Source organism: Diceros bicornis, chromosome 18, assembly GCF_020826845.1.
Source record: "Diceros bicornis minor isolate mBicDic1 chromosome 18, mDicBic1.mat.cur, whole genome shotgun sequence".
Lineage (NCBI taxonomy): Eukaryota > Metazoa > Chordata > Mammalia > Perissodactyla > Rhinocerotidae > Diceros > Diceros bicornis.
In genome coordinates, this window is record NC_080757.1 from 43386780 (window position 1) to 43405815 (window position 19036).

Consider the following 19036-nt stretch of genomic DNA (forward strand, 5'->3'; position numbering starts at 1 on the left):
TAAATTTCTGGCGAAGTTTGGTGGGGTTTTTTGATGTGTGTGAAGGTAAACTTTAAATGAATTCAATGTCCTCAACAGTCCTAGGTCTGTTCAAAATTTCCATAACTTCTTGAGTTAATTTTGGTAAGTTGTTTTTTCCTAGAAAATTGTCCAAAAGCATTGTTAAAAAGGGTATTCCATTGAAGTCTCTGCCTTTTAATCTCTCAGTAACGTAAGTTATGTCCCTATTTTCATTCCCAGGGTCATTTTTCTGTGTTTCTTTTCCTTATTTCTTAATATTGCCAGAGGTTTGGCTTTTTTAGTAGTCTTTTCAATGATACAGCTTTTGGCTAAGTTAATCCTCTCTCTTATATAGTAAAATTCTGTTTCATTAATTTCTGCTCTTAACTCTTTCTTTTATTTTCTACACATTTATTCTGTTGTTCTGTTCTATCTTACTAAAGTTGGATATCTGCCTCACTAACTTTCAGCTTAAAAAACAAGTTCTAATGTAAGCATTTAAGACTAAAAATTACCGTCCAAGTATTGCTTTAACTGCATCCCACAAATTTTATAAGTAGTATTATCACTCTCATAATAATTATCTTTTAACTACAATTATGATATCCTATTTGACTAAGTTACGTGGTGTTTTTTTTAATATCCAAATGTGGGTTTGTTTTAATTTCTTTTTCTTTTGTATTTTTAACTTAATTGCTTGTGGAAAGAGAATATGGTTTGTACTCTGATAATTGTTTAGATTTACTTTGTGGCCAGATAGAGACAACTTTTATAAATGCCTGTAAAAATACAATATTTGTATACTTTTTTTAAAAAAGCTATAGGGGCCGGCCCGGTGGCACAAGAGGTTAAGTGCACGCACTCCGCTGCAGCGGCCCAGGGTTCGCTGGTTCAGATCCCGGGCGCGCACGGATGCACTGCTTGGCAAGCCATGCTGTGGCGGCATCCCGTATAAAGTGGAGGAAGATGGGCACGGATGTTAGCCCAGGGCCAGTCTTCCTCAGCAAAAAAAGAGGGGGATTGGCAGATGTTAGCACAGGGCTGATCTCCTCACCAAAAAAAAAAAAAAGCTATAAATGGAGTTGGGTTGGATAATACAAAGACCAACAGGTTGAGACACCTTAAAATATCTCTCTGAGGGTGGGAGAATTCACTCATGAAACAGGCAGAAAGGATCGGATACGTTGGCAGTTGTTGATGCATGGGATGCGGTGATGGGAGAGGAAATAAAATAGAGAGTGGAGAGAGCAGTATAACATTGAGGAGAAGCTCATTCAGAAAAATTTGGTAGATGTTTTCCCCTGAGCTAGGCTTAACCTCTCTGTGTTTCCCAACCTATGAAATGTAAATAATATTAGTATCTACTTCACAGGGTTGTTGTGAGAATTAAATGAGTTAATTCAGATCTGGTAAGTGCTCGATAAATGTTAGCCATTATTATTAGAATTGATATGACATACAGCATTTTCCCATGATGCCAGAACCAACGTCTGCCGTAAAATCCCATTTCCCTTGGCACAGCCCAGGCTTTATCTTTTCCACATCACTTCAGTACCTTAAAGGGTCAAAGCTAAGAGGAGAGGCATCCTAGGAGCAGAAGGCCTGGTTTTCTGTCATACAGATGTTCTTTCATTCCTTCCTTTATTCAATCAAGTATTTACTAAGTGCCCTAGTAACTAAGTTACGGACGCTGGCACAGCTCTGCTATAGGTTCTGTATAGACGTGCAGAGAAGGTCTTAGCTACTCCACACAGATGTGCAGGAGGTCTCAGTCTCCAGTTCTACTGTGCAGGAGGACCCAATTCTTCCTTACACACGAGCAAGAGGACCTTTCAGAGAGCGGATGTACAGAGGGCCGGGCCCGGTGCAGATGTGCGGACCCAGTCTAGGTCCTGTGCAAATGAGCAGAGGGGTGCCAATCTCCCGCGCAGATGTGGAAGGAAGCACCCTGCTCCTTGCACTGGCCCTCACCCTGTTCAGAGGGGACCACCCAGAACCTGCTCGGTCTCCATGCTGCATCTGCGTGTCTGGCACGAAAGAGGCCAGGCTCGGGCTTCCGCCCTGAGCAACTGGGTCCGCTCGTCAGAGACCTGAGCGCAGGAGCCCGCGGGGCCGGCTCTGCCGTGGACCAGCGCTTACCCTTCGTCGGTTCCCCGCCGCTAGTGTCGCCTGCTCGCTGCCGGGTCCCTCCGCCACAGACCGGAGCCCCCCACCACAGGACAGCGCGCCCCACACCCTCCCCCACCCGCGTCAACCTCCGCCTTGCGCCGCGCGTTCAAATTAGCCGGGTCGGCTCATCCGCGCTTCCCATTGGTCATCGCCCGGGTCGCTGATTGGCTGTTTCCTAAGTAACAAAGTACAGCTCCAAGGTGGCGGGAGCTGCCGACAGTGCGCTTGCGCACTTTCCCTTCCTGCTTGCTGAAGGTTTTGAGGCAGTGTCTCCGAGGCTGGACGTCCAGGACCAGACTGGCAGAAATCAGTATGGAGTTGAGGTTCGGCGGTGCCATGGCCCGTCCGTGTCGTCCCTGGGACTGGGTTCATCACCAGTTGCAGCAACCAGACATCAAACACGTTTTCAAACCTGCTTTTTCTGTTGTCTAAGTCGGCACCCGCTTATCCAAGAAGGGATTTTTAGCCACTGACCGGGGTCTCTTCTCGCTCTGCGACCATCCCAGGAATGAATTGCGAGAGCAGCTTTGATGTGGAAAAGCCGGCAGAGGCAGAGAATGGCAATTCCACCCTCTTGGCTTTGACAGTCAGGAGTATCATGGACTGATTGTTGAATATGAAGATCGGCCCCTCAGGGCACCGCTGGGCAGCGCTGTCTTCATCCTCCAACAGCCGCCCTCTACTTGGATTCTGGTGGACCAACCTCATGCTGTTCCCCAACACCAGAGGTTGAGTGGGTGGAAGAGAAAGCCTTGCGCTGGAATCAGGAGGCCTGATTCCAGTCACTAGTGGCTGAATCACTAATTAGTGCTGGGACTGCGGAAGTCTCTTCTGCTCTCTGTCAGTTTCCTCATCTATAAAATGGGGCAAATATCCTGCCCTTCCTACACCTAGGGGAGCGTGGATGTGAAAGCCCTCCAAATCCCCAGCATATGTATGGGCATAGCTTTCTATGAACCTAATTAGGATGAAACAGGTAACGGCTGCCAGGAGCCAGTTGCTCACCACTTTGATTAACCTGATCTGTCCCCACACTGGGACTGTGAGCGGGTCTGAGGCATGCAAGAAAGTAGGAGGCAAAATTCCCTCGGTGGACCTGCCGCCAAGATAGTAGATAATAATTAGTATTAAATAGTATGGTCACTATTTAATACCTGGCTGATTTGTCCCAAGCTCTTCTTTAATCTACCGGCCCTCCATACAATGGGACAACACTGCTGGTTTAGTGAGAATAAAGTGAGAAAACTATGAGGGGCCAGCCCAGTGGCGTAGCGGTTAAGTTCGATGTGCTCCGCTTCAGCAGCCTGGGTTCACAGGTTCAGATCCTGGGCGCTGACCTACACCGCTCCTCAGCCATGCTGAGGCGGTGACCCACACATGAAATAGAGGAATATTGGCACAGGTGTTAGCTCAGGGTTAATTTTCCTCAAGCAAATAAAAGGAGGAAGATTGGTGGTGGATGTTAGGGAGAATCTTCCTCAGCAAAAAAAAAAGAAAGAAAGAAAGAAAGAAAACTATGCAAAGCTGCTGCCATTGTAAAGCTACAAGAAAACCAGGGTATTCTTGCCATCTGAGCTACCCAAGAGAAATAAGACTATTAAAGAATGGCTTCCAGCTTGGAGTCCCCTCCTCTCTCACAGGAATGTGAGACAGAGCTTTAGGGTGTGGTTGAGGGCTTAGGGTCCCCAGGAGCCACCAGGGGAACAGGTTCTTCTTGTGTCCTATAAGCCATGTCTTGTCCTGTCTCATTCTAGTTTGGACGATTAGCTGGAGAAGATGAGGTGAGCCAGGGTGAGCCAAGAGGCAGAGGCCAACCCTGCTCTGGGCAGTGAGAAGGGGACACTTACCTGCTTGATAATTTTGCGCAAGTCGTTTAGCCTCTCAGGGCCTCAGTTTCTGTGAGTTATAAAATAGAGGATAAAATACTACTTAGCTTGTTAGAAAGATTAGAAATAATGTAGGTAAAACCCCTTGCTGATATCCAATGAAATAGTAATGAATGTTCTATTCATTCATTCAACAAGTATTTACTAATATGAGACAAGTGGGCTCAGAAGACAGGGTGGTGAGTGATAAACACCCACCTCCTACTCTCATGGAGCTTGCAGTCTATGGAGAAATTAGACAACTAAACAAGTACTAACAATGACATGAGATACAAGCTATAATGGGAAAATGCTGGGACGGCAGGAGGAAGTGACACGCAAGCTGAGGTCTGAAGGAGGAGTGGAGCTAGTTTGGCAAAGGGAGCTGTTCCATGGATCTCAGAGGCAAAAGGAAAAGAATTTTGCGGGTGAGAGAGTCAACTGAGCCCACAATGCTGAGCAGCCTTGGTAGGGCATGGCCAGGCTCACCTTAGTGGACACAAATGAAAAACCTTTGGGCCCTACACCACAGATGCTGATAAGGCGAGATTGGCCTGGCACTGGCTTCACAAGAATTTCAAAGCCTAGAACCCAGACGTGAGGGCTGGGTGCAGAATCTTTGCTTTGTATGTGGCAGAAGATGTTTCTGGGCTGATATGGCTGAGAGTGTGAAAGGATCTACGCTCTTGTGACGTCTGTGGACATCTCACTATCAGCAACTAGCAACACCACCCACCCTGGGAGCTCACAGGAGGCAGAGGGGAGCCATGTCCTCTCACCTGCACCCTTATCACTGCACCTCCTTTGCACCTAGGTGTGGCATTAGTTGCTACAGATATAGACAATTATAAAAGGTCTTTGGACAAAGTTCAAGACGTCATTCTCGCCGCCCTTAAACTCAGGCCAGACTTCAAGGTCTGGCCTAGCGCAGAGGCCAACCACAATGAAGACGGAAAAGTGTCTAGTTGGTTTAGCAACAAGAAAGTCATAGGTGGCCTTGGCAGGAGCAGTTTCTGAGGAGTGGCAGCAGCCAGATCAGAGTGGGAGGCGAGAAAATAGTGACAACTCTTTTAAGGCATCTGGCTGTCAAGGGGAGCGGAGAAAGGACGTAGAGTCTGGAGAGGGATGTGGGGTCAAGGGAGGGTTTTTAAGGATAAGAAAGATTTAAATGATGACAGGAAGGACTGATTCAGAGTGAGTAGCTGAAGATTAATAGAGAGGTATGATTATCAATTAAGTGAAGTCCCCAAGAAGGTGTGAGGTACAGTGAGCAACCATCCCAGTTTACCTAGTTGAGACTGAGGGGTTTAACAGAACGTGGAACTTTCAGTTTTAAAACCTGGACAGTCCTGGGCAAACAAGGACAGATGGGTCACCCTGGTGGGAGGGCACAGGATGCAGAGCACAGCAGCAAGCTGGGCCCTGAAAGGGGGAACTGCTCTTCCTTGGAGACAAAAAGGAGGAGAAGAGGGGCGCAGATGCAGGGAAGTTTGTGGATTTTATGGTGAAAGTCAATGGAGTCTCCCTCTTGTGACTTCTAACTTCTCTGGGTGGTAGGAGATGTGATCATCCATTGGATAGTTAGCTTCACGCTCCATCTCCTGCCTTTGCTGCTGGGCCTGACACATCATAGGTACTCGATAAAATTGGCTGAAGGAATCAGTAAATGAGTGAGACCGAGGGTAGGTGTCACAGGTTGGGTACTCCATGGAGCAGACTCTGAGACAGACATCAAGGTGCAGGAAGTTTACTGGGGAGTGCTCTTGGAATTAACATCTGTGGAAGAGAAGGGAAGGAAGCAAGGTTGGGCAGAGGGAGAAGTTGAGCTGGAAGCTCTGAAGCTGGGAAGATTCTTCAGAGTTGCCCTGAGTTTAAAGGCTTTGTGAGGGGGCTGGGCCTTTAACCCCCATGTTGATCAGTCATTGAAAGCAGGCTACCCTGAGAAGGGGACAGGGTATTGGGCAAGGCAGCTCACATGGGCAGAGGCAATCCCCGGAGGGGGGCGGGTAGCCGAGAGCCATCTGCTGGCAGCACTCCGAGCCGCTGGGGAACAGATCCTTTGTCCTGAAGGAGACCTAGGCAGTGCATCACAGCATCTGTCGCAGGGGGTGGAAGTTCAAGAAGAGGAGAGATGTTTATAACAGATTCCATTATGGTACAATGGTTATTACGCGGCAGGCACAGTGTTAGGTACTGAGTGAGCCATTGTCATACTTGGAAGATGCTCTCAGTATGGCCTTGGAGACCAGCAGGTGACTGCTGGGGAAGTCCAAGAAGGCTTCATCGAAGAGCAGGCAATGGACCTGGCTTTGAATAATGAGTAGGTGTTCTGCAGGCAGCTGAAGTACCCCAGGGCCTAGCAGACCCATCCCTGGCTCTGGCAGGCCGGGAGAGTCTGTAACTCTACTGGCCTAGGCAGCTGTCCTAGTCCTGGCTGGGGCTCCTCACTCAGGAAGCAAAGGGGCCTGTGCCCTGGGGGCCTAGGAGGAAACCCTCGAATTTGCCCTTCACTATCTGGGAAAAGGCAGGAGCCCCACCCCTGCACAAGCTGCCTGGGTAGCAGGCATTGTAGGAGGGGTGCCTGGGGACTTAGGGAAGGAAAGACTGCTCTGGCTGGGACAGAGCGAGAGTCAACACTTCCCCTCCTCCAGGGAATGGCCAGTCAAGAGGGTGGTTCCCAGAAAGAATAGCCATGTGATCTTGGGCAAGTTAATTCACCTCTCTGTGCCTCAGTTTCTCATTCAAAAGATGGGTGTGAGAATAGTAACTACGTTGTGGGATCATTGTGAGGTTTAATGAGTGGATCTGTGCAAAATGCTTAGAATAGTGCATGGCGCATAAACTACTGTTATAACTTAGCTGTTGATACAGAGATGAGAGTACATTTTATTCCTCCAGCTCCAGTATTCCCCAAGACCTTGGACAAGAGAAGAGAAAATCCCCAGCTGCCTGGGTTCTAGCCCCTACCCCATTCCCAAAAAGACAGCTTCAGCAACAACTTGGCGGGGTGGGGGCTCAGATTTTGGAGGGACGCTTGTTGTAAAACCTTTCCAAACATTATATAAGTAAAAAACTAAGCCTCTACTTAGTCCAGCTCCCTCAGAGGTAGCCCCTGTTCACAGCTTGGGAAGCCCCCCTGCTCCTCTAACCGTACCGTGTCCTGGATGTATCTGCATATCCCTGCGGGTATCTTGAAGCTCTGGGTGGTTTCTTATCTGTCTCTGGATCCTCAACACCAAGCTAGGGCCTGGCCCATTGGAGGTATTCAGTAAAGTTGAAACAAGCAGAGCAAGTAGAGTCAGGAACAGATGGGTGGGCCAGGGCCTTGGGGGTATCCCTGGGCTCTCACCCCAAACTGCAGGCCATGGAGCAGAAGGGTGGGGGAATCCACACTGGAGACCGGAGGACTCAGGTCAGTCCACTCCCAATACTTAGCTGCACATTCCGGGTGCCCCAAACCAACCCCTCCCTCAGTGCCCCACGCTCACTTTGGGGTTTCCAGGGTGGGAGAACAACCCCAGTGTCTTCATGTTCTTCCATAATAATGATCATCACCCCAGGCATTGTAGTGCAGCCAAAAGAATTCTAAATCATGGAGCTCAGGAGACTTGGGTTGTAATAACGATGCATTTGCATTTTGCTTCATAACTTACAAAATAGGTTCTCACCCACTGCCTCACAATAGCCCTTCAAGTAGATATTTTTATTACCCAGCACCGTTTTATAGATGGAGAAACTGAGGCTCAGAGAGGCAACATGTCTTTTCCTGAAACACTGAGAATGGCCAGGACTTGAGCCCAGTGCTTCTGGCTCCTCTTGCTGCATGTCACTGGGTCCTGCTGTCTCTCATTCTAGCTCTGCCCTGAACCAACCTGAGCAACCTGGGGTTCCTCTCTGGGTCTCAGTTTGTCTAGCTGTGTAATGGGAGTTGCCCATTCTATGGCTTTGATTCTCAATTTTGGTGGATGGGGCAAGTGGGAGAGTGTGGAAAGCGTGGGGGTGGGTAGCCCTCTGGTCCCTTTTCCCTCCAGCCCCCAGCTGCCACCTCTCAGTAACCCTTCCATCCTCTCCCAGTTCCAAACATATGTAGACTTTTCACTTCTACTTTATTATCACCTCATTTGTAGGATTTTAAAGTTTGTTACCTGGAAGGGAGCGAGGAGCTCACACCTCCAGTTCCGCTGTTCAAATATACCTTCATCGCTTGTGAAAATAACCTTATTAACAGCATCTAACCTGCTACAGCTTATGGGGGCATCCAGATAAATAAGTGCAGAAGGAACCTAGATAGGGGAAACAGCCCAGCTAGCTGGGGTAGTGCAGCCTCTCGACCCTGGGATTTTCTCCCAGCCCTTGGGGGTCCTGGAGCTGGTGTCAGGGTCAGCAGAACGCAGCAAGGCCCAGAGTTGCCTGAAGCAATTGGCCGCCTTCTCTGAGTCCTTGCCTCCTGCCTCCTCCTCTGGTGCTCAGAGATCCTCCGGGAACCAGCTCCCATGCCCCTGCAGCTCCCCTATCTCCTGGATGCTTGTCCGGGATTGATTCTCCGGGCAGCTCCCCCTCCGAGCAGTAAATGAAATATCGGTTACCAGGAGTGAGGCGGGACGCAATTAACCCCTAGACCTCACCATGGCAGATGTGTTTGTAGCGAGCTGAAGCAGAGAGCTGAGCACACCTGCCTGGCCTTCCTGCAAAGTCATCCAATTAGGGCAGCCCCCAGTGGTGGGCTCCTGCTGCCCCCTCCGGTCCCTATGACCCCAGAAACCGGGGCAGCTGCCAGTCCTTAGGGCTGGCAGCTGCCTGGGCACAGGATGGCCTGCCCATTCCTTGTGTGGGTGAGTTCCAGGGGTACCTCCGTCCTCACACTCCCCTACCAGAGACATTATTTGTTAATTAATCACACATCTTTCTAAAGGGGAGGCCGCCTGGGCAGGCTTCTTCCTTCCTTCCTCCAGAGTGGGACCGCCATTCTGCCTGCCCAGCCTTCTTTCCACAATGCAGCCAGTTCTGCCCTCTGGAATGTTCCTGGGCCAGAAAAGCCCCTGACTGAGGAGGAGGAGAGACACAGTCCCTGCTCTCAGAGAGCCCCCAGTTTGATAAGGAGACAGACTCTCCTTCAAGGAACCCCCAGTCCCAGGATCTGGTCTCAGAAAGCCCTAGTTTAACAGAAAAAACACAGTGTCTACCCTCAGAGCCACTGACAGGAGAGCCACAGCCTCTTCATCTAGGAAACTTCCCAGTCCCCAGTCTCAGTGGACATACACACCTTGCCCTCAGGGAGCTGACAGTCTGAGGAGAAGACACCATCTTTGAGGACCCACAGTCTGATGGGGGAGACACAGGTCTTGCCCTCAGGTGTCCCAAGTCTGAGGAAAAAAACAGGCTTTGCCCTTGGGGAGCCCCTGTCTGAGGGGGAGACACTTTCCCAACAGGTTCCTCACAGCTGGGATGCTGCCTGAGGAATAGCTGGTAGCTGGCACTGCAGGACACCCCTTGTGCCCTGCAAAGGAAAAGTCCTTGGCTTCAGCCCAGTCCCAGTTGTGCCACAAACTTGCCGCATGACCACGGGCAAGTCACAAATTTTCTTCAGACTATGATTTCCCCATCTGCAAAACGGAGATTTTAGGCCCAGCTCTCAAAACGACATGAGGATCATCCTATCACCAGAAAGAAAAGAAAGCCAGCCAGCCAGCCAGGCACTCCCTACAGAAATGATTAACATGCTTCTTATTGTAGCCAAGGTCCTAGACTAGTCCCTGTGGTGTCTGGGGAGAGGTGGGGAGCCCCCCAGGTGTGGTGGCTGGGTAATTCCAGCCAATGTGGCTATTAAAGAATGACAGGGACTGTGGGTGGCACTGGGGGGCGGGGGGGAGTGCCATCTACTCTAATCACTCTTCCCAAGGAAACTCTCATTCCAGCCAGACCTGCCAGGGGTTTTATTGCGTTTGTGGGGACCCGCAGATTTCAATCTCCAGACCCCACAGGGAAGGAACAAGTATTAAGCTAATTTTATTAAATGGCCACAGCTGGCAGTGGGGGGAAGTAGGGGAGAGAAGGAAGGATAAAGAAAGTCATTCAAGTCTGCCAGCCATGACAAGGGTCCATACATGGGTCCTGACTGGGAGAGAGGCCACCCCTCCTTCCTGTCTCTCCAGCTGAGCCGGCTGGGGGAGGGGAAGCCAGATGGGACCTTGCCTCAATGTAGAGCCTTGGGATTCTCCAAGAGGCTCACCCCTGGCTTCTGCCCAGGGCAGATGCTTGTAAATACAACAAGCCTCTGCAGGGCAGGACTGGGAGCAGCAGGGAGGGAGCCGAGCTGCCTCAATGCCATCATTCCTCAGTTCTACTTTGGAGATCCCAAATCTTTATGAAATATGATGTCCTGGGTAAGAGCACGGTCTTTGGTTCAAACACTAGCATTTGCCTCTTCCTGGCTTTGTGACCTTGGCAAGTGATTTAATTTCTCTGAGCCTCAGTTTCCTCTTCTGAAATGGATAAAATAACAGCATCCACATTAAAGGGCATCACTTGCCAATTCACCCCTACTCCACACACATATACATGAGATAATATTTACAAAGTTCCTATATGGTGTCTGACACAGAGTGGGTGCTCTCTAAATACTAGCTATTTTTCTTTAGGAATGCCCTAACTGTGCGACTGTCACGGCCCCAGTTACAGGAAGTGAGGGGCAAGGAGACTTAGTGTGTGATCTCCAAGGAGCAAGGGCTTTTTGGACTCGGGCAATCACAGAACTTAGTGACTGTGTCACATTAAGCAAGCTGTTTAATCTCCCTGGAAGAAGAACTAAATCAGGGCTCGTGGGAGACTTGAGTGAGGTGACAACCCTGAAAGCGTTTTGCAAACTTGAGAGTGATGTATAAATAATAAAAGCTATGTTTATTGAGCACATACACTATACCTCTTTAATCCTCAGTCAAGTGAGGTAGGTCTCCACACCTACATTTTATAGATGAGTAAACTGAGGCCCAGAGGTGGAGTGCTTAGGCCAAGGTCAAGTGCTTAGGCGTTTAGTGCAAAGCTTGTTCCTTTGGTTGCTGCCACTAACCCAGACTGAGTCAGAGAGGAGTGGCTTGCCCAGGATCACACACAGTGGCACCGGATTGGGAACCTGGGTCTCCCACTTTAAACCTTGCTGTGCCTTTGGAACGCTGATGCCACTTTCAAGGATGAAAAAATAGAACATCTCCACCATGGCAGATGATGTAACTGGGCTGCTTCCCAGGCCCTCCTGGGCTGCGGTGGGCATTGGGCCCCTTGGCCCAGCTCCTCCTGGAGCAGCTCTGACCCTGGCACCTGGCTTCCCCCAGATCCATGGGAAACTTCCACCAGACCCCTTCTCAGTCTGGAGGAGGGCCGGGTTCATGGTCCCCTCCTGCAGCTCCTCTCCAGGGCACACAGACCGAAAGCCAGCGGGGTGGAAGTGTTTTTATTATAGCTTTGGTCAGAGGGGGCGCAGCCAGGCCGGGTCTTTATGGGGTGCTGGGAAGCTATCCAGCCCCCAATCCACCCCTCTCCCAGGCGGAGCCACCCCGGGGCGGAGGGGCAGCGCATCGACCCCGCCGAGACCTGTCCCCAGACTGGGGCGGGCTGGTGGCCAGGGTGGGCAATAAACAGTCCTATTGTACAAATATACAGTGCGGGCCGGGGTGGGGCGGTCAACACCGCTTCCCAGGGACCGGGACGGGACGGGGGCGCTGGACCCGGCTCTGCGGCGAGCCGGCGGGAGGGCCTAGCTGCCGGCCCGGGCGGTGGCGAGGGCGGGCCGGGGGCGTCATAGCCGGGGAGGGCCGGCAGCGAGGGAGTGGGCGGGGGACGGGTCATCCTCTGCCCTCCGGGGAGGGAGCCCTGAGGGGATGGGGATGCAGGGGCGGCGGGAGCTCAATCGGAGTAGATGATGAAGCCCGAGAACGTGCTGTATTTGTTGCTGTTGCCGCCATGCGCTTTGCCTCCGTCCAGCTTGATGAAGACCTCGTCGCCCGCGTCCAGGTGCAGGATCACGCTGTTGCTGGCGTAGTCGTAGTTCTGGTCTGCGTCCTGGGCAATGGCGCTGGCCCGCACCTGCGGGGTTGGGGGGGGGGTAGGGGAGTAGGGGTGTGTGTGAGAGGGTGGGGAGGAGGATGGGGGGTGACCTAAAAGCCCCATCAGGGCTCCCAGCCTGCTTCTCTCCCGTCGTCTCCCCCCCCACCCCCATCATAATTGTGTGTTTTGGGAGGCGGTTATAGGGGAGCCCTGGATTTCCAGGGCCCATGTAATCTGGGTCTGGATTGAGAGTCAAGGTGGAGTCGACCTTCTTAACTCCTCTAGGTCTTACTGTCTCATCTGCTGAGAACCCCAACAACATCTCCAGGATGTCCCAGCCTGGAACTTCCTCCTTGCAGAGAGGAATTCTCTGTACCCCCAAGGGATGGAGGGCCATTCCTTCTCTCATCATTTCTTCCTCTCTGCTTTAATTGTAATAATGATGCCTTACATTTCAGCCACATCCACCTGTTCTTATGTCAGGTGGACACAAGGGCGCACCTTGGCCCCACAGGTCAGGGCCCTGGCCCAATGCCAGGCTGCCAGTAAATAACCTTAACCTTAGTATCAGGACCCTGTCTTTGGACTCCCTGTCTGAAGGTCATTCTAGACTCTTTCACACCGGAGCAGTGAGATGGAAGGCCTGGTAATTATTTCCCCTCCCAAGGCTCAGATTGAGCCTCCAAGGAGCAGAAGCTATACCTGTAACTATTACCCCACACAAAGAGGACTTCTGGCTCCTCCTGTCTCACCCCAGAGTGGGAAGAAGGGAATCCAGGCATACATCCCTCTGTGATCCTCAGTCTGGTCTATATCCTTGCTGGTCCTAGTTTTATTTGGAGTGGAGGGGACGGACAGGCAGGATGATGGGGCAAGGGAGTGCCAGCATTTGGGTGTGAAGCCTGCTATCGCTTTTAGGGGCTCCAACTATAATCATAAGATATTGAGGGTGTGTGGTGGTGGACACATTCCCTCTGGGCATTCCTCTCCAACAGCTGAGGTAACACGAGGCCTGAGCCATAGGACCTGGGGCCTCTCCAGGGCATCCTGGGTGGAGAATGAGAAGAGAGGAGCCCTCTCCAAGGTTCTGCTTATGCTGGGGGGAGGCTGCATTGAGTGGGGTTCTCTCAGCCAGGCTCCTCAACAGCTCCCCTCCATCCTGCCCCTTCCCTGAAGGCAGCTCCCCCAAGGGCTGAGTCTGGGCTGGACCAAGCCAAATTAGAGGAGGGGCCCATCCTCCCTCCTGGGCTGGAGGCACAACTGTAGGTCAGCTGGGCCAAAGCTGCTGACTCAGGGTAATGCCGCAACAGGGGGACCCAACATGTTTGCATGCAGTCTGCCATTTAAAGATCCCTCCCGCCCCTTCTTTTCCCTCAACTTTTTCTTCCCCAACCTGGGAAGGAGCTGTTTGGGACACTTAGCTGGGAAAACTCTTGGTCCAGCTGAAGGTGGGTGGAAATCAAATGGGGAGAGACACAGTCAGTCAAGGAGCTCTGTTTCTCTGTTTAGAAAATGGATGAGAAGATCCTGCTTCACCACAGCCACCTTTGTAAAAACCTTTTGATGGTGAAGAAAAAAATTTTAAATCTTGATGGGGCTTTGAGCTACTAGGAAAGAGCTGAAAGCAAGCAGCCAACTTCTGTATTGTTCCCTGGGCCCTAATCCTGGTAGTATTTATTATTACACATGCATTTCATTATCTTGCTAATAAATTACTACTAATAACAATTATTTTTATTACCCAGATTAATTTAGCCTTAACTCATTAAAACAGTGTGCTTCTTAATAGCCAAATCCATTAGAATACAGTCATCTGTCATCAGGAATCTCCTGGTGATGTGACAGGCATCAGAACTGTTACGCTTATGTTTATTATTTATTCATCACCATGATTGTTGCTGTGATTATCCTAATTATCCATGGAGGCAGGGAGAATTTATGCTCTTCCATCCTTAGAGGGTGGGGGATCCAGGAACGGAACCCAGGGGTCCTGATTCTCAGCTCCAGACTGGGACCAGTGGAGGCATCCAGCTCCTCCTGGGGGCCAAGGGGAAGTTTGGGGAATTGAGGTTGCCATGGAAGCAGGAAAGACAGCCTAAGACTTGTCACGAGGGGGCGCTGTAGAATTACCTCCTCAAGGGCTTCTAGGAAGGGAAACTGAGGCAGTGGTTAGGGGCCTAGGCTAGGGGCCTGGAAGGGGGGCCTGGAAGTGAGGGAGAACCCAGGAAACATGCCCCTGCCCCTAGATCAATGCAGGGGTCTCAGATGTGCAGGAGTTTGGCTCCCACAGGCAGCCAGCCTGGCCCACAGGGGACACGTGTGCTTTCACACATTTACTGGGTCCCTACTGTGCCAGGCACTGTGCTCTGTGCTGTGAAAGGCATTAGAGGCCAGAGAGAATTGCTGGGGGCCCCTCTCCCACCATCAGGTGCGAGGCCGACATCCAGTCAGTTCCTTATACCACAGTTCTCAATTTATATACCCCACCACCTCTCCGCTCACTCAGACTCTGGTGTCCAAACCCCTGCCCATTTGTAATACTCACCTTCCCATAGGCCCTGCCCATCCCCACACAGCCCCCTCCCCCTCAGCCCAGTTTATCAATTTCGTGTCCTCCCTGACCCATCTGAACTGTGGATTTTAGAGGCAGCTTCAGGGAGCTCACACCACCCAGGGCACCACCCCCAACCTAGAGCCCCTTCCTCAGGCTCCTCAGGTCCCCATGTCCTAATGACCAGGGCTTGGTGCCATCAGGCTGCGCAGTGGTGACTCAAAGCTACCCCTAAGGAGGGGTGCTGGGACAAGGACAGAGAGGGGTCCCAGCACCGGGCTGGGAAGGGCCAAGGAAGGGCCAGGGCCCAGAAGCAGCCCTGCCTTTCTGAGGAAATTCTGGAAGCCTCTCTGCAGGCAGGAAGCCAAGAAGGAAAAGCACAGAGCCCAGGGTAGCCTGGTCTCTGTGGTCTTGAAGGCATGGGAGGAGCAAGCTCCTCTCTTCTGTTCCCATCCGTTGGTCAGCTCTGTCATTTTTTCTCTGCCCCCTTGAATGTCCTCTTCCACCTCTGAGACAGCCTCTCCCTACACTTGACCTTTTTATTTTCTCCCTAGCCATGTCTCCTCACATTGGGGATCCAGGTTCGCCATCCTCTCCCCTGGCCAGGTTGGTCTCAGCCAGGCCCCACTGAATCATTCCCTGCAGCCAACCCATTTGGGAACAGGAGGTACCAGGTGGGCTCCCAGTTCTCCTCTAACACAGTAATCCCTGGGGTGTGTTATTGTGTGGTTACTACTGTCTCCCCTGCACAGACCATGAGGTCCTGGAGGGCAAGGAGATTGAATCTCTGGAACCAAACTCCAAACCTGGCTCCTAGCAGGGGCTCAAAACTCATATATGGAATGGCTAGTCGGATTAAATGAGTCTCTTGGACAATCTGGAAGGAGAAGTCACAAAGGATGTGGGGGAGGAGGGTATAGGCCCCATTATTTGTGGGGGAGTGATAGTCTGAGGAATTGTTAAAATGCTGGGTCTTTGAAACCCCTAGTTAAAGCCACCTCCTTTCTTCTACGAGCCTGTGGTCCCACCTCCTTGTCAGGCTCTGCCAATGCCCTGCCCCTGCTGGAGGGGAAAGAAGGGGCTTTGAGTCAGTTTCACCCCGCAGTGACTGAAGCAAATGCCCCTTCCCCAAGCACACATCATCTTTGGGGCCTCCTCTTGCCTCATCTCTGGGGCCCTGCTACAACCTCCTGAGATGGTGCAGGGTCCGGGGCCACTGGTGGCCTGGTGACTACCTCCCTATCCAGACAAGCTGGGCCCCCAACCCTCTGAAACCTCAGCTTGGTGCCAGCCCAAACTTTCTTTGGAGAAGGAAGAAATTCCATTGATGAAGGTGACATTGCTGTACCCCTTACTGGTGATTAATAAGGAGAATCGTGGGGCTGTCTGCAGAATGAGCCCCCAAGATACAGGGGCCTCTCTTTTAGTGAGGAACCAAGGACAAAGAGGAGAGACATGGGAAGCCTGATAGATGCAAGTGGGAGAGAGACACCAAAGGAATAAAGATGGGCCTTAAACCCCAAGGAGAGAGGCCAGAAACCCAGGGAAAGACAGAAAGGACTGGCAGACCCAGGAGAGAGGCAGGAACAAGAGACAGAGAGAGAAGAGAGACAATGAGAGGAGAAAGAGGCAGGGGAGACGCAGAAACCAGAGAGAGAAGCAGGCAGGGGAGAGAGAAGAGGGAGATGACTTACAAGCACCTGGTATGCTTTTTGCTGACTCCCATGCCTGTGCCGTCCCCCACCCCCAAAGCCAGGGTGTACCTCAGGGTAGTGCTGCAGTGGGAGGGGTTCCAACAGGCTCTTTCCTGGGTCTCAGCCACAGGAGATTCCTTCCCAACTCCCACCAGCCTGGCTTTAGTCCTGACCTGCACAGGTCCCCTTCTTCCACAAGAATGCTCCGCCTGACCACCCCCAGCGGCCCCAGGCCACAGTGGTCTGGGAGCACTGGGAAGGAAGGGGGTATCAAATGGGAAGGGAGCTGGGACAGGGTTAGGTCGAGGTTAGTCCTGGGGCAGCAGTTCCAAGGAGAACACCGTGCACTGCGGTCTCGGTACTAAAGACACCGCGTGCTTGGCGCCTGCCAGCTCCGGTCTCCGGGATGGGGATAGGGAACGAAGAGGATCCCCATGGGTGACTCTAACACCCCAGGAGTCAGGAGTTGCAGCTGGGAGGCCAAGAGGAGGGGGAGTTTCCACCTCTTTGCCCTGCCTCAGGGGGAAAAACTTTTCCCCCTGAGGCTGTCTTCTTGCACAGGTAGCTCTGACACTCTGGGAAGGGGCTGCGCAGTCCTGGGTTTTGCAAAAGGTGTCAGATCGGCCCAGTGGTCGCTGCCCAAGGGCGGGGGATGTACTGCAGCGAAGGCTTTGCGCGTCCGGCTCCCCTTGCCTTTGTGTCCAAAACATCTACAGCTTCGCCTTCGGTTGCGCGCAAAGCCGTGCGCCTGGGCGCCCCGGGCGCCGAGGCTGCCTTTCCCCAGAGCCCAGCTTTGCCTGCCCCTTATCGCCTGCTGGTATCAACCAGAATCCCAGCTCTCAGGTGCCGCTTCCCAGGGGCCAAGCCCCCAAGGGCCAGTTCGCGCGTCCGGAAGCCCTGCTCTCTGATTAATTGTATTTATCTCCCGCATTCCCACGCCGCGGGGGCCCAGCAGCGTTTGCCTGGGAGCGGGCGCCCAGGAACCGAGGAGTTCGGGGTGCCAGCCGGCCCCGACCATCCCCGCATGTGATGCCTAAGGGGGCTGCTGTAGAATCTCCACCTGCGCCCGCTGACTCCGACCCGGTACCCATGTGCCCCGGGCTCCCTGGTGCCCTGCCCCGAGGCCAGACCCATGCCCCCGCCGGGCCCACCTGGCCGTTCTTGCAGAGGTCCGCCCACATACTGGTGCCGTCGCCGCCGCGCATGAGGACGTGGTAGGTGAAAAAGTAGGTGCCGGGAATGTTGCACGTAAACTTGCCGCTAGTCGCGTCGTAGTTGTTGCCTAGGTTGGTGACCACGTCGTCGAACTTGAGCACTTCGTAACCCTCGTGAGGGTTCTTGAGGCCGGCGTAGAAGGCCACGCGCGGCACGGTGGTGTAGGTGGCCGTACTGATGGCGCCGCTGCCCCCCGCGCCTGGCAGCCCGGGAGGGCCGGTCTTGCCCGGCTCACCCTTCTCCCCGGGTGGCCCCACAGGGCCCGGAGGACCCGGGTCCCCGGGAGGCCCGGGGGGGCCCGGCTTGCCTGTGCGACCCGGCTTCCCCTGGGGGCCCTGCACCAGCGTGGAGGGCGGGGGCGCGCCGCTCTGCTCGCTCAGAGCATCGCCGCCGTCGGGCCGCGCGCCGGCGCCGGGGCCCCGCGCGGGGTAGGGGTCGCACACCATGCGGCAGGTGCCCAGCATCTCATAGTGGCCGTCCGGGCCGCCCGAGCTCACCAGCACGGGGATGAGCACCACCAGCACCAGCAGCATCACCACGCCCGCGGCGGCAGCCAGCAGCGTTTTCCGGCCGGCGCGGAGCCTAGGGAGCGCCGGGCCGCCCGGCCGCGCCGTCGGGGCAATGGTGCCGGCGGGCAGGGGGCGCGGGCGGGGCGCCCGCGCTCAAGGGTGGTCCAGCGGGGCTGCGGGCATGGGGCCGGGCCCGGGGCGCCGCGCTGCGCTGGATGCGCTGCGGAGCCCAGCCGCCAGCTCCTGCCTCGCGCCTCCCTCCCGCTGCGCGGCCGGACTGAGCGCGGCGCCCGCCGCCTCCTGCCTGGCTCCTCCCGCCTGCTGGCGCTCGGGCCACCGCCCACTCCGCCCCGCCCCGCCCCGCCCCGCCCACCCCCTTCGCGGGCCTCGGCGTCCGCGAGGGGTGGGGCTGAGGGCGGGGCCGGAGCCTAATTGGGCTGCGGGCGGTAGAGCTCCGCCCACCCAGGGGGGCGGGGCCGCGGAGACAGAGCCAGAGCCAGGAGGGGAATGGGGAGACTGACGGAGGAGAGACCGAAACTCGGAAACGGGGAGGGGGCTAGAGTCTGAGAGACAGGAGAGGCTTCCATGGGGAAGGGGACAGTAGGGACCAAAGAGCGAATAGAAGAAAGGTCCACAGGGTGAGCTAGAGAGCGCCGAGGGGCATTGGGAGAGGAGAGGGTCGGTTCCGAGGAAAACCGAGAGGGACAGAGGGAGGTGCGAGGGGCCACGGCCCGCAGCGGGGCGGGAAAGGCGAGGATGGGGGCGCCCCGGTCTGCAGGGGATAATGAGAGCGATTGAAGGGAGGACCGATCGGGGAGCAAGAAGGGACAAGAAGAAGGTTATGAGGGGGGAAGTGAGGGGAAAGCAAAAGGAGCATGGGGAGGGGGCCATTCCGCACTCATTCCTCGAAGACCACCCGTCTGGGAGATCCGGAGATCGTGAGCCTGCAGCGTGCCCAGCGGGATCCCGGGTACTGACAGCAGCCGTCCCCTG

At 53.8% G+C, this 19036-nt stretch overlaps 1 protein-coding gene across 1 annotated transcript; it reads right to left on the reverse strand.

Moving 5' to 3' along the window:
- Positions 1-11660: 11660 nt before the first annotated feature.
- Positions 11661-18220, reverse strand: C1QL1 (complement C1q like 1). Its single transcript, XM_058559423.1, has 2 exons — positions 17471-18220; positions 11661-12113 (listed from the first exon to the last, which is right to left on the reverse strand). Exons 1-2 carry the CDS (start codon positions 18065-18067, stop codon positions 11934-11936), a joined length of 777 nt encoding a protein of 258 aa, XP_058415406.1. The 5' UTR covers positions 18068-18220; the 3' UTR covers positions 11661-11933.
- Between the last annotated feature and the right edge of the window lie 816 nt (positions 18221-19036).

What these genes read in the sequence shown, in the direction of transcription:
- C1QL1 (XM_058559423.1), bottom strand. Translation starts at nt 18,067, where the DNA reads ATGCTGCTGGTGCTGGTGGTGCTCATCCCCGTGCTGGTGAGCTCGGGC. An exon ending in ACCTCTGCAAGAACGGCCAG is followed by an intron (nt 12,114 to 17,470) that starts GTGGGCCCGGCG and finishes CCAACCCCGCAG; the next exon opens with GTGCGGGCCAGCGCCATTGC.